This window comes from Equus przewalskii, chromosome 15, assembly GCF_037783145.1.
Source record: "Equus przewalskii isolate Varuska chromosome 15, EquPr2, whole genome shotgun sequence".
Taxonomy (NCBI): domain Eukaryota; kingdom Metazoa; phylum Chordata; class Mammalia; order Perissodactyla; family Equidae; genus Equus; species Equus przewalskii.
The window spans coordinates 49687251-49700154 of NC_091845.1; the positions used below are offsets into that span (position 1 = coordinate 49687251).

At 40.1% G+C, this 12904-nt stretch overlaps 1 protein-coding gene across 6 annotated transcripts in view; it reads right to left on the reverse strand.

Annotated features, from left to right (window-relative positions):
• The window catches only part of MLH1 (mutL homolog 1), a 41304-nt gene that overhangs the window by 27650 nt on the left and 750 nt on the right, over positions 1 to 12904 (reverse strand). Inside the window, exons 1-8 of one of the 6 annotated variants that reach the window (XM_008528031.2) lie at positions 12754 to 12886; positions 10825 to 10915; positions 8651 to 8749; positions 5911 to 5984; positions 4210 to 4282; positions 3102 to 3193; positions 1619 to 1661; positions 1394 to 1479 (exon numbers count right to left, since the gene is read on the reverse strand). In XM_008528031.2, the coding sequence (XP_008526253.1) occupies positions 1394 to 1479; positions 1619 to 1661; positions 3102 to 3193; positions 4210 to 4282; positions 5911 to 5984; positions 8651 to 8749; positions 10825 to 10915; positions 12754 to 12869 (674 nt within the window). In that variant the 5' untranslated portion in view covers positions 12870 to 12886. Of the gene's footprint in view, positions 1 to 1393; positions 1483 to 1618; positions 1662 to 3101; positions 3194 to 4209; positions 4283 to 5910; positions 5985 to 8650; positions 8750 to 10824; positions 10916 to 12094; positions 12887 to 12904 lie in introns of those variants that run through there. The other 5 variants (XM_008528030.2, XM_070577281.1, XM_070577283.1 and 2 more) reach the window with 5 other exon arrangements.

Sequence of the window (12904 nt, forward strand, 5' to 3'; positions counted from 1 at the left end):
GAGTCTCCCATTGTGCCTTATGTATTTCCTTCAAGGTACCTGACACAACCACTAATGAAGAGCATAATTATTTCATGTCTTTCCAACTGGAACGTGAGTCCTCTGAGGGCAAGAGTCATTTCTGCTTTATTCCCTACTATATATCTCCACCATTTAGCACAGCAGCCAGCAAACAGCAAGCACTAATTAAGCATTTGCTGAATGTATGATAAAAGCTTGTCAGGCAGTAACTCAGTAATGTGAGCCCTGAGTCTCTGAGCAGGGGGTATAGCTTGCAGTGTTTTCCATATACAATGAACCAGCAAACCGTTTCTTCCCAAAATGTCTTGAGGCTGGTGTTCTGGAAACACACTTTGGATAATGCTGCTCCAGGAGACTTCTAATCTCTTACAGTCCCTAGAAATTTCATAACTAATTCTGAGTTTTAAAACCTAGTCGGCAAGCTCTTAAAAGTTTCACTGTATAACAGAGTTCTCTCTTTGCTCTGGGAGCACAGTTAAAAAATCAATTCAAAAAGTTAAAAAAAATCAATTCATTAGCACTTAATTAGGAAAAAAGGGTAATTAAAAGCAAATTGATTGTTCTCTAGTTAGGAACTTGTTTTGCTCAAAGAATGAATAATTTGTCCTTCAAAGCAGAAAACTAGGTGCTGGGACTACTGCTGCTGCTTTTAAGATAACTGGAAAAAGTGAAGTCAGGGGCTATTTTATTCATCTGTGTACCCCAGCATCGGCTGCTGTATGCCTGGCATATTGAAGGGTCTTAGATTTTTCCCCTCCGATTATGACACAGGCACTTTGGACTTAGTAAAGTCCTGAGGTTTAGCAGGAGCCTGTGATGGAAAGCCTGTGATGGATGGAGTCACCTGCAGAGGGGACTGCCACAAGGAATCTATTATGCAAACAAGTTCCCTTCTTAGGGTTTCCTTGACAATGAAGATTTGGTGACACAAATCTGCTTGCCCCCAGACAGGGAAGTCTTTACAGGCAGGAAATATTTTATTTAGCTTTACATCCTTAACTTCTGGCACAAAGCCTGGAATATGGGAAGCAATTAATAACTGCTGAATTACAATAAATGAAATCTTAAAGTGATGATAATGGAAATAGAAGGAAGAGGGGAGCATTGTAAGTCTTTTGAAGATAGAGATCTAGAGAGAACACACTGATTTATAGCCAGAGCATCTAGGAGACAACACACACCCAGAAGTGTTGATTACGTGAAATAATGACACCACTAACAAAACAGAAGCATGAAAACAAGCCTGCATATTTGATTAAAGCAAACTCTTAAGGCAGGTGCTATCTTGACAGATTCCAAAATAATGTGATGAAATGATAAACCAAGACATGGGAAGCGGAAGATTTTTTTTTAATATAAGTTATCAACATACCGGCTAACGGCATTTCCAAAGATGGAGCGAATATTGTCCACGGTTGTGGCATTGGGCAGTGTTCTAACGTCAGCTACTGTCTCACCCTGCTGATAAAAAGAACAGAAGACACAACTTATTATCTCACAGCTGTGACTGAAACATCATAACATCTCCACAGATGAACTACAAAAAATCTCTTTTCCTTTATAATACATAACCATCCCCAATAAATCAAAAACTTACTTTTTTAACTGAGAAACTAATGCCTGAATTGTGTATTGAATACCTGGCAAAGAAAAAAAAAAAAACAGTAAGCAAAGAGTGGCCAAATGCCCAATACATCTCAGAGGCCCCTTTTAGTTAAATAAATGGGTGGAGTTAAGTGATCTAAAAAGAGATATATGCAAACAAAAATATCTTCATATATCATATTCTACCCACAGGAAAATAAGCCAGCAGAGACTTTATGGAGCTATCAATGCTAAATGTGCCTGAATCAAACAAAATCAGGGTCCCACAGAGCTTTTACAGGTTGCTGACTAGACTCAAGGATATTTCAATGCCATCTCCTCCTTGCTTACACTTTTATTTTCAGTATCTCGAAAGGTCTGGGCTGCCTCAAGGATAGCCTGAGAACCTAGTTTTAAGAACCCCTGCACTATTCTACTCTCTCTCAGAGGCCCTCAAAACAGGTTCCTACTCACCCACTTCTTCCTAACCTGAGGTCCCACTCCACTAACTCCCAGCCTTCTCTCACTTGGCTATTATTTGTTACTCCTCCCTCCATGGCCCCACAAACGGAAGGACTGTGTCTAGCAAAATGCATTTATTCAGTAACAGTAAGTCACTTTACACACCGAGAACTAAAACATCCAACTAGAACTCCTTTATCTCAAGGAGATAAGAAATATTCTGTTAGTGATTTATACAATCCAGGGAAAAGCAAAGAAACCTGATGTATAAATCTGTCCCACTTTATTAGAAGCAAATGTTTTATTCATTCTAGATTTTCTAGAAATACTAAAAAGAGTTAACACATCTCTGTTACAATTCAAGGACACGCAGGCTTAGGGAGCCCACGCTGGAGCCACTGTACCAGCAGATTAAGTCCACCATGGACATAATAATGTTGTTTTCCCTGCTCTGAATCCCTTCTTCTGTTGACAGCTCCTAATCTGCTTTTGGGAAACTACTCTTCCCCATTCCACTTGATATATCCTTAGTTAGACTGCTAATCAAGAGATCTTCTCTCCATAGATGTGGGCACACGGCGGGGGGACCCAAGCGTCACCAATCAGATGCACTCTCCCAGGAAACAGACTCTTGAGCAGAGCCAGGAAAAGAAGGAAAACAATTGGAGCAGGGTCACTCCACTGAATCCCTGAAGCCACACTGGTCCTTGTCCTCCCCAAGGAGCAGCTGTCCACACTTCCTCCCACTTAGTGAGTCCCTCCTGGCCTCCCGTTACATTTCTTTTGCTCGGGTTAGATAGAGTCAGTTTGTTCTGCTTACCCTAGAGAACCCTCACTGATACAGCACCAAATGCTCTCTCCCAGGGAGATGAGAGAAAACTCAGAAGTGGTCGTTAAACCTTGATCAGAAACCATTTTTAGGCTAGTATTGTTATTTTCCATGTGGCTCAGCAACTGCTCTCAATTTATAAGCACTGGAACACATTCCTTTGGTGACAGATCTCAGAGACCCACACCTAGATTTTGGACTGTACCTGCCAACAACTTCCAAAATTTTCCCATACTCTTCACTTGGATTTTTTAAAGCTTTCCTCCTCGTGGATATGTTGTAAAAAAGGTCCTCCACCTGAATGGAAGATTAATTTTTCTTGTAAATTCAGACAAGTATATGGAAATAAAGACCCAAGCTGTCCACCTAAAGCTGGGTCTTAAGGCAGGATATCTAACTATATTTACCAACAGCACAGTTTTAAGCATTAACTAGGGGGGCAGGAGATACAGCAGCCTTAATGAGGGAAACAGGATATTTTTCCTGCCTCCCACATTCATTTACTGATTTCTCAAATATGAAGACAAATAAAGCAGTCTTGCCCAGGATAGCACAAGATTCAGTGGGGCAAACATAAATTTACAAACAATTACAATATCACACGGCTTTCAAACTAAGAATAATTACAAAATTTCTGAGATCATTTGGGGTTTTTGGAAGTCGCATCGTGGTCACCCTGGTACAGTAGCCCTCTTAGTGCGCACTTAGAAGCACACATTCATTTCTGCCTCCTGCCTGCCTCATCGAGCCTTCGAGATGTGCTCTAGCTGGGGCTGGGGTGGAGGGGTGGAACATGACAGCTTAACATGACCGTGGGGTACAGCATGGGATCACAGAATAGGAAGAGACCAAACGTGGCACCACAGAAATAAGGCAGCATAATGGACTTTCTCTACAGTCATATTACTCAAACACCCTCCGAGTGGGCAGGTATTCTCTATTCCATTTAATAGACAAAAAAAGTGAGGTGAAGGGACATTAGACGACTTGCCTCTGGACACGAGGCAGGGACTCTACACGTTCTGGAGCCAAGCTTAAGGTTCTTTCAATGCCAACTACTCGTCACCGATTTCTACCATCCCAACAAAAAAATCTCCCAGCCTCTTAAAAAAGGTGAGGGGTGAGCAGGCTGCCATGCTCCAAAAGCCAATAATCATTTCTCTTGCTTAGAGAGTGGTATCCCAGGGCTTTTATTAACTAGTAAAGATTCATTTTACTACTATTTTGAAAACCCAGAGGCAATCTTATTTTGTATTTCAATATTTATACAAAGCTCTTTTTCAACAATTTACCCTCCCATGTACTATTCTTACCGTGATCTGCGTCCCTTGATTGCCTGCACATGGTTTAGGAGGAGCTTTCAGCTTTCCATCTGAGTAATTTGCTCTAATCAGAAAACATAAGAGAGTATTAATCTAATGGAAACAGGATACTTATCCAAAGGGAAAAAGAGGAAATTATACCAGCCACAGATTAAAACATGGCCATGTTATCTACTGTCTTAATATAACACTTTCCTCTTTATTTTCCCTCTACTTTCTTAACCATTCTAATTGGATACTTTAAAAAAAAATCCCTATTCTTCTAACAAATGTTGCTTTTTAGTTCCTGAGTTCTAAACTACAAATAAGAGTTTTACCACTGCCTAAGAAGACAGTAAAATTTTCTCAGTAATTCTGTAATCATTTATTATACAGCATGTCTCAGGCCTGTAAGGCCCTGGTAATAAAGAAAGGCCCTGGAAAGCTCTTGATCTGGCGAGGGGACAGACTCTGACCTAAGGGATGGAACAATGTGCTAAGTGATCTAGAGAAGAAAACATTCAGCCGGGGGTGGGGGTGGGGGTGAGGGAAAGTGGCACAGAAGAGATGACAATTCATCTGGGCTCTAGGGAGGAATATTTCAGGTGGGGAGAGCAGAGAAGACCGTCCGGGAAGAGAAAAACATAAACAAAAGCATAGAAGCTTTAGAACACACACCAGCTGGGCAAGTGTGGAGAGAAGACGCTGGAAAGGTGGACTGGGAGCACATTGGGAGGGTGCTGGTTGCTATGATGACGACTCTGGATTTCGTCTTGCCATGGAAGGCCAGCGACTAGAGGTCCCAAACAGGCATAACATGATCCCAGAGGTAAAGAAACGGAACTTGTGTCCTAGGCTACTTAGGAAGACATTAACTCACAAGAGTCTCCCCACTTTGTGAGAAGGGAGTCTAATCATATCAGCCCACCCAGATCCTAGGGCAATTATAATTTACACAGAGTTAAACTCCACTAGCAGTGTATACTCCGAAATGCTCCATCTTCTATTACTTCACACATTTGTCTCTTGAAGACTGAGAAATAGGCAGAATTACCCTTGTTGAAGCTATTTTCTATATTAATTTACAAAATCTGTATGATGAAAAAAATTCTCTTTTTTGGGTAAGAATTAGGTACTCCTACCTGTCTTCCACTAGTGAGTGGTTAGTGCTTATAAAAACAAAGGTGTGATTTTTGATTCCATGAATCCCGTTTTTGTTCTGTTCTAAGGCTGTTCATCAGCCTCTGATAACTGTGCTAGCCCAACAGACAACCACTGGCCACCCATGGGCAGGCACACCAGCACAGGCATGCACATGCGGCAGGGAGCTGATGGCTCCTGAGCCCACTAAGGAACCATGAGCCTCTGGTACTCCAGCCATGGTCCTGTAATCAGCCCACAGCAATACCCTACTAAAGGAAAAAAGGTACAGAATAACATCCACAGCTACTGTTTACTTAGAATACCTCTGTGTAGCAGGCGTCTTGCTAGGCACTTGTAATATGTCACATCTTATCTTTTAAGAATCTATGAAGATTATTACCTAATAATCATCTCTGTGGATTATCAACTAATCCAAAGGGAGGAAAGAAAACTTACCCAAAATCTCAGCCAAAAAAGATAAAATTGGTGTTTAGATAGGACTACTTTGAGAAGTAGGCAAAAGCACACTTCTGGATGAATATAGTTGAATAAAAGACGACGGCATAATACCTGTATGCACACTTTCCATCAGCTGTTTTAGTTGTAATAGTAACATGAGCCACGTGGCTTATGCTGGCCAAAGCCTAAGGAAGAAAAGGAAATAGAATGAAAGGAAAACTCCCTGCTGGGTCACTCCCGTCAGCTCATCAAGGCAAAGGTTATCTAAATTGCCTCTTCCATTTTGTATTAACAAATGGCAACAATGAGCATCTCCTCATTCACTTTGATGACATCTTCAAACGAAAGGGAGGATATCAAATTGAATCTGTAGCATAATTACTAGAACAAGGGAAAAATATATACATAAAAAGTTCAAAAGGAAACACACCAAAGCATTAACGTGTTAATAGCAACTGTGTTCAGGTGTAGAGTTACAAGCATGTTTAATATTCTCAATGATTTGTCTTCCAACAATTTTAAAAACTTGCCTTCAGAAATGGCTAATGGAGTCACTCCAAATAGATAATATTGTCTACTGTTATTCAAAACTGTTTTCTGTAGGCAATTCTATGTTTAGAAATGTAAATTAAAGATTATGCAATTAAGAACAACCAAATTTTAAAAAAATGACCATTTTCTCCCCATACAATCAAGATTGGTTTCCAAGTCCTTTGGAATCTCTATCTTCTTTCATAGGGACATCATAGCACATAAAAATGCAACCTGGGCACTGTGATGGGTCTGTGTGATAGCGGTTGGGGAGACAGTGAATACAAGCCATGGTAGGTTCAGTTGATTAACAAGGAACATGGATCACACTCAGAGATGACCAGGTCCTAGGCCGGATTTCTCTGGTTTATGTAACTGAGCTAATTTTCATCAGTAAAAATGTAAATGATTTTGACACTGGTGTAAGGAAGGATATTAAAGACACACAGTACTATAATACTACATAACACTAGGAAGAGAGAGAGCCATTGGCAGATGGTCCTGCACTGGAGCAAGTGGACAGGAGCACAGACTCTGTAGTTAAACTGCCAGCGTTCAAATCCCCACTCGGCCACTTTCCAGCTGTGTGCCCTGGCCATATTTCTTAATCTCCCAGCATCAGTTTCTTCATATGTAAAACAGGGTAATAACAGAACCCACTATGCAGAGTTGTCAAGAGTAAGAGTTAGTACATACAAAGTACTGAGAACCATGGATGGCAAACAGAAATCTCTCAATAAATCTGCCATGTTTAATTACAGTGAAATAGCCCCAAAGATAACCCACATCCAGGCTAAGGCTCCAGGAGACCATGGGCTTAGAAATCGACCCAGGAAGCTGCAAAGGCAAATGAAACTTTTGCTAGGCCTTGACCTGAGGCATACTTAAAATCAGGGGAGCCTCAGGGTAAACAGTCTGATACTGCCCTAGCCTGGAACAATCCGGGGCTCACTGTGAGCCAGAGGGTGACTGAGACAACCCCAGTTTGATCTAAATTGAAGTGACTGGGTCACAGCTACCTCAATTAAAAAAAATAAATAAATAAGATACATGCACATGATATAAAATTTAAAAACTATGGAAAGGCCTAAAGTGGAAAATAATCAGCTCCATTCCCCTCCCCCACCTTCATTCTCATTCCCCCCAAATAACTACTCCCAACAGTTTCTCTTGGTAGCCCAGGGCCACCTCCAGGAAGGAATACAGCTCTGCCAACACTTGGATTCTAGTGCAGTGAGACCCAGGGACACCCATGTCTTCTGACATCCAGAACTGTAAAGCTGTGGTGTTTTTTTTTCAGCAGCAATAGGAGACTAATACGAACTGTTTGAAAAGTATGCATATTTTTACTTACAAATGTTATTTCTATGAATTTCTCCTAAGGAAATAATTGAACCAAACACATTGTATGTACACGAATATTCACCAGAGTATTAAAAAGGAAAAAATGGCAAAGAACATAAACGAATAGGAATAAACTACAGTACGTATGTGTATCAGAAGAGTACACAGCCATTAAACTTTATGTAGGCCTATTTACAGTGAATGAAAAGATAGCTACAGAGTATGTCATAAAAACATCAGATCCTATTTTATTCTTAAAAATATTTTTATGTATTTTCTACATTACATATTCCTACGAGATATCATATAATTTCATTCACAAATATTTCAGTATATATCTTAAAAGATAAAGACTGACAAAAAAACCCACGATACTATTTTTATACCAAGAAAATTAACAATAACTTCTCCTTAATAACATCTGTGTTCAAATATCTGTCTCAAAAAAATTTTAGTTTGTTCAAATCAGGGTCCAAGTAAGACCTATACATAGGAGCCAGTTCATATGCCTCTTAAATTTCTTTTAATCTACATGTTTTGGCTCCCTTCTCTACTTTTTTTTCCTTGCAGCTTATTAGTTGAAGGCAATAAGTCTTTTACCATGCAGTTTCCCAATCTTAGTATCATTTACCATTCCCCCCGCCCCCATTTCTTCTTTATATTAGTGCTTAGATTTAAGTGTTGATCAGATTCACATTTGATTTCTGGACAAGAAAATTTTGTAGGTGGTGCTGCGTTCTTCTCTCAAGAGACACATAATGTCTTGGGGGCCTCTGCAGATACAGTTTATGGTGTATTAAGTATTTATGAATAATGCTCAGTTTTGAAAAAGTGAATTTAAGTTTGTTTAGATTTGGTACATTTAACAAGTAAAAACGATCGTATCTTACTTATACGTGGAGAAACATATGCTGACAAGTGGCAGAAATGTCATCACATGAGGATCCTGCACATATTTCTTTAATCCTTAGCTTACCTCACCCCGAAAGCCATAGGTAGAAATCTTAGCTAAATCCTCAAAAGACTGCAGTTTACTTGTAGTGAACCTCTCACACACAATATCCAGATCTTCTTTCTAGAAGATACAAAAAAATAAGTAAATAATCATGTTACTCATTTTTCCAAATCGTTTTGCATTTTTCTTTTGTTGACTGAATCCAAGAAGACACTCTTCCTGGGGGAAGAGTTTTTAAATGAGCAGTAACTTCTCCACTTGGCATCCAGAATACCACATTGCCTTGGTGATCCTTCTCTCTCACTAGTCTCATTTGCTGGTTCGGTCTCATCTCCCTTGACAATGGCGTAACCCAGGACACCATCTTGAACCTCTTCTCTACCTACACTCACTCTCTTGATGAGCTTATCCAGTCTCATGGATTTTACAAAAATTATTAGAAGACTTCTGTTCTAAAAATCTACAGATACATTTTACAGACACAATTAATTGTAGTAAAATATACAGAACAAAATTTACCATTTTAACAATTTTTAAGTGTACAGTTCTGTGGCTTGAAGTATACTCTCTTTGTTGTGCAAGCATCACCAACATCCATATCCAGAACTCTTTCATCTTCCCCAACTGAAACTGTACCCATTAAACAAAAACTCCCCTTTCCCTACTCCCCTAATTGTTGGCCCATGGTAACCACTGTTCTAATTTCCGTCTCTATGAATTTAACTACTCTAGGAACCTCATGTAAGAGGAATCACACAATATTCGTCCTTTTGTGATTGGCTTATTTCACTTAGAATAATGCCTGTTGTAGCATGTGTCAAAATTTTATTCCCTTTTAAGGCTGAATAAAATTCCATTGTATGTATATATCACATTTTGTCTATCCATTCATATGTTGCTATTTGGGTTGTTTCACCTTTTGGCTACTGTAAATATGTCGTTATGAACATGGGTATATGAATGTCTTCAAGACTTCACTTTAAATTCTTTTGGGTATATACTCAGAAGTGGAATTGTTGAATCATATGGTAATTCTGTTTAATTTTTTGAGGAATCATCATACCATTTTCCACAGTGGGAGCCCTATTTCACATTCCCACCAGCAATGCACACAGGCTCCAATTTCTCTATGTCCTTGCCAATATTTGTTATTTACTTATTTTTATAACAGCCATCGTGATGGATATCAAGGGGTATCTCATTGTAGTTTTTATTTGTATTTCCCTAATGACTAGTGACGTTGAACATCTTTTCACATGAGTCTCATGGCTTTTAATACCACCAAAATACAATACACCAAATTTTTATCTCTAGCCCAAACCTCTACCCTGCACTCCAGACTCACAGACGTATCCAACTAACAGGCATCGTAAGTTTAACATGACCCAAAATGAATTTCCAATCTTCCCCCAAACGTGCTTCTTCTATAGTCTTTCCCATCTGTAAAAGGCAACTCTTTTCCTCATTTGCACAGGCCAAAACTTTAAAATCATTCTTGACTCTTTTATCACACCCTATATCAGCAAATTCTGAGAGCTTCGTCTTCCTAATTAACCCAGATTCTCACTGCTTCTTACATCTCTACTTGAACCAAACTGGTCCAAGGCACCATCATCCCTCTCCTGGATTCTGTAACAGCCTCCTTATGGCTTCTGTCCTGTCCCACTGCAGTCTATTTTCTGCACTGTAAACAAAAGCGTTCTTGGAAAACTTGCCAAACCATGTCACCACTTTGCTCAAAACCCTGTAATAGTATCCCACCTTATTCAGAGTAATAGCTAAAGATTTTACAATGGCCCACAAGGTCCTACACAATCAGCCTGCTTACCCTTCAGACCTCATCTATTACTCTTCCACTCCCTCGCCCTGTTCTAGACACACTGGCCTCCTTGCTAGTACTTAAACATGTCAGGCATTGCTTCCAATTGGTGGGTTTTGATGTACTGTTCTTTCCGCCCAGAACACTCCACCTTTAAACAGCCTCATGATTCACTCCTTAATCTCCTTTTCCCCTGAACAGTGCCCAGCTTAGAAGAGGTACTCAATAAATACTTATTGCAGGTGTTGAATTTTTTGGTCAAACAATCCCATCCACAAAAGCCCAGAATTTCCAGAACAGGGAAAGGTTTTGCTGCATCCTGCAGAGGTATCACATGAAGCGCACACACATCCTGCTCCTCTGAGGTTTTACTTACCCTGATCCCAGTGCCATTGTCTTGGATCTGAATCAGCTTCAGGCCTCCCTCTTTAATAACCACTTGAATACTTGTGGATTTTGCATCCAAACTGGCAAATCAAATAGAAAAAACAATTTATCAGTCTGCACCTACTCTAATGCACATATTTTAATACGAGCCAAGGGATACGAACAAATTCCAGATAAGACTGTCTTGTTAATGTGTTTTTCCTTTGTCTTACAGGCTCTGTGACTACACTGTTAGCAGTTTATGTGCTGTGTGAGAGGGAACAGAGGGGCAGATGGGGGCCACCATCATTTCTAATAGGACATTCAGCACCATTTCTGTTCCTCTAGGAAAGAAAGTGAAGTGAGAAGTAGAATCTTTTAACGCATGCCTTTTTCTTACCCTCTTCTCAACTAATTCTACCATCTGTTACTCAAATTTTACTCAGCCTCAGGTTCCTAAATGACCCTAATAAAATGTCATTAAAAAAAAATTCTAAACATTCCTCTCCACTATTCCCTTTTCTTTAAGAATATTTACATTGAGAGAAAGAAAAAAATGGCAATGCATAAAGTTCTTTAGAAGCCAATAAATCTTTTGTACCTTCAAGAGTAGCCTAGAAGCACAGAGCACATGCTGGAGAAAACAAATTCAGCCTGGAGCTGCACAAGAAAGACAGGCATCTACTCACTCTGAAAACTCTATTCAGAAATAAGACAAAAAGTCACTTAAATACTAAAGATCTTTCTCAGGAGCCTCTGAATTGAAGTTGTATTAGCCATCTTGATTTACATATTGAAAAGAACATAACTGGATTCCATACAAAAATATCTGCTTATAGAATTAACTATAAGCCACTGAGCTAATACGCGTAGTCTTGTTGTACAGTATTCTGGCCCAGTACAATAACAGGCCGAAGTTGTTCTATCAGTTAATTCTAATACGGTAGAAACAAAATTCAGCCTCTACAAATGATATAAGTAAAGTCCAAAGGAAAAACCATCCCCAGGTTCCTGCTCCTTTTTGTCTACCTTCTAATTCTCTTCCTTTCGCCCAGTGGTCCTTTCTGACCCACTCTTCTTTCAGTCCCATTACCATGAATGGTTGTTTATGTTTTCACGATAAATCCCTTTACAAACCTACCTTTCTTTGCTGGGATTTTTTTTTTCTTTTAACGTATGGCCTTTATTGACATCAACTGATTTTAAAACAAAGAATCTGACATAACATTCAAGTACATTATGAGCATCTGTCTTTTTTGAGGTTTACAGTTTACACTCACCTTTCTTTCCAAGTTTTTAATCTCTATCCTCCACACTGTTTGTGTGACAGTTCTAAGCTTTAGAATCCATGGTATACCCCATAAAATCAGGTATCTTCGAAGTGCCGCCCCAAAAGTACAGGGCAGGAAAACACTTAACTTGGGTCACTAATTAGTCAATAGGGAAATCACAAGTTAAATCCAAAGTGCATCGGCCTGTCTTAAAATCCCGACAATTTATTTAGAATAAAACTCAAAATGAATTGTACTCTTGAATGTGGATGGATAATTTCCGGAATAAGTCAGAAGCTGATAGCATGGTACCCTCTGAAGGATGAAGGGAGATTTTATTCCCCACCGAAAATTTTTGTTCTAAATTTTGCACTTTCTGCACATATAACTTTAAAGCTACTTCTCTCAGTGAACGGCATGGTTAAAACAATCCTGTCTAGCCCTTCTACTTGCGCCCCCTACAGCTCTAGAAAAATCTCGCGAGGACACTCAAAAACACGCGGTACCCGGGAGGACAGAAAGCAGCAGCCTAAGGCTTCCTCCGCTGGGGGCATGCGCCGTACGCGCCTCCGCCCCGCTCTAGGGCAGGGAGGCGTGTCCGCGCCATCCTGAGAAGCGGCCCGTTAGGTCGTAGCTTCTAAGGAAGCCCGGCGCGACTCCCTCCATACCAGTTCTCAATCATCTCCTTGATGGCATTAGCCGGACGCTGGATAACTTCCCCTGCTGCAATGCGGTTCACCACTGTCTCATCCAGGCGCCGGATAACCCCTGCTACAAGCGACATTTTGGCGCCAGAAGAGCCCAGGTTACGTCGAGCCG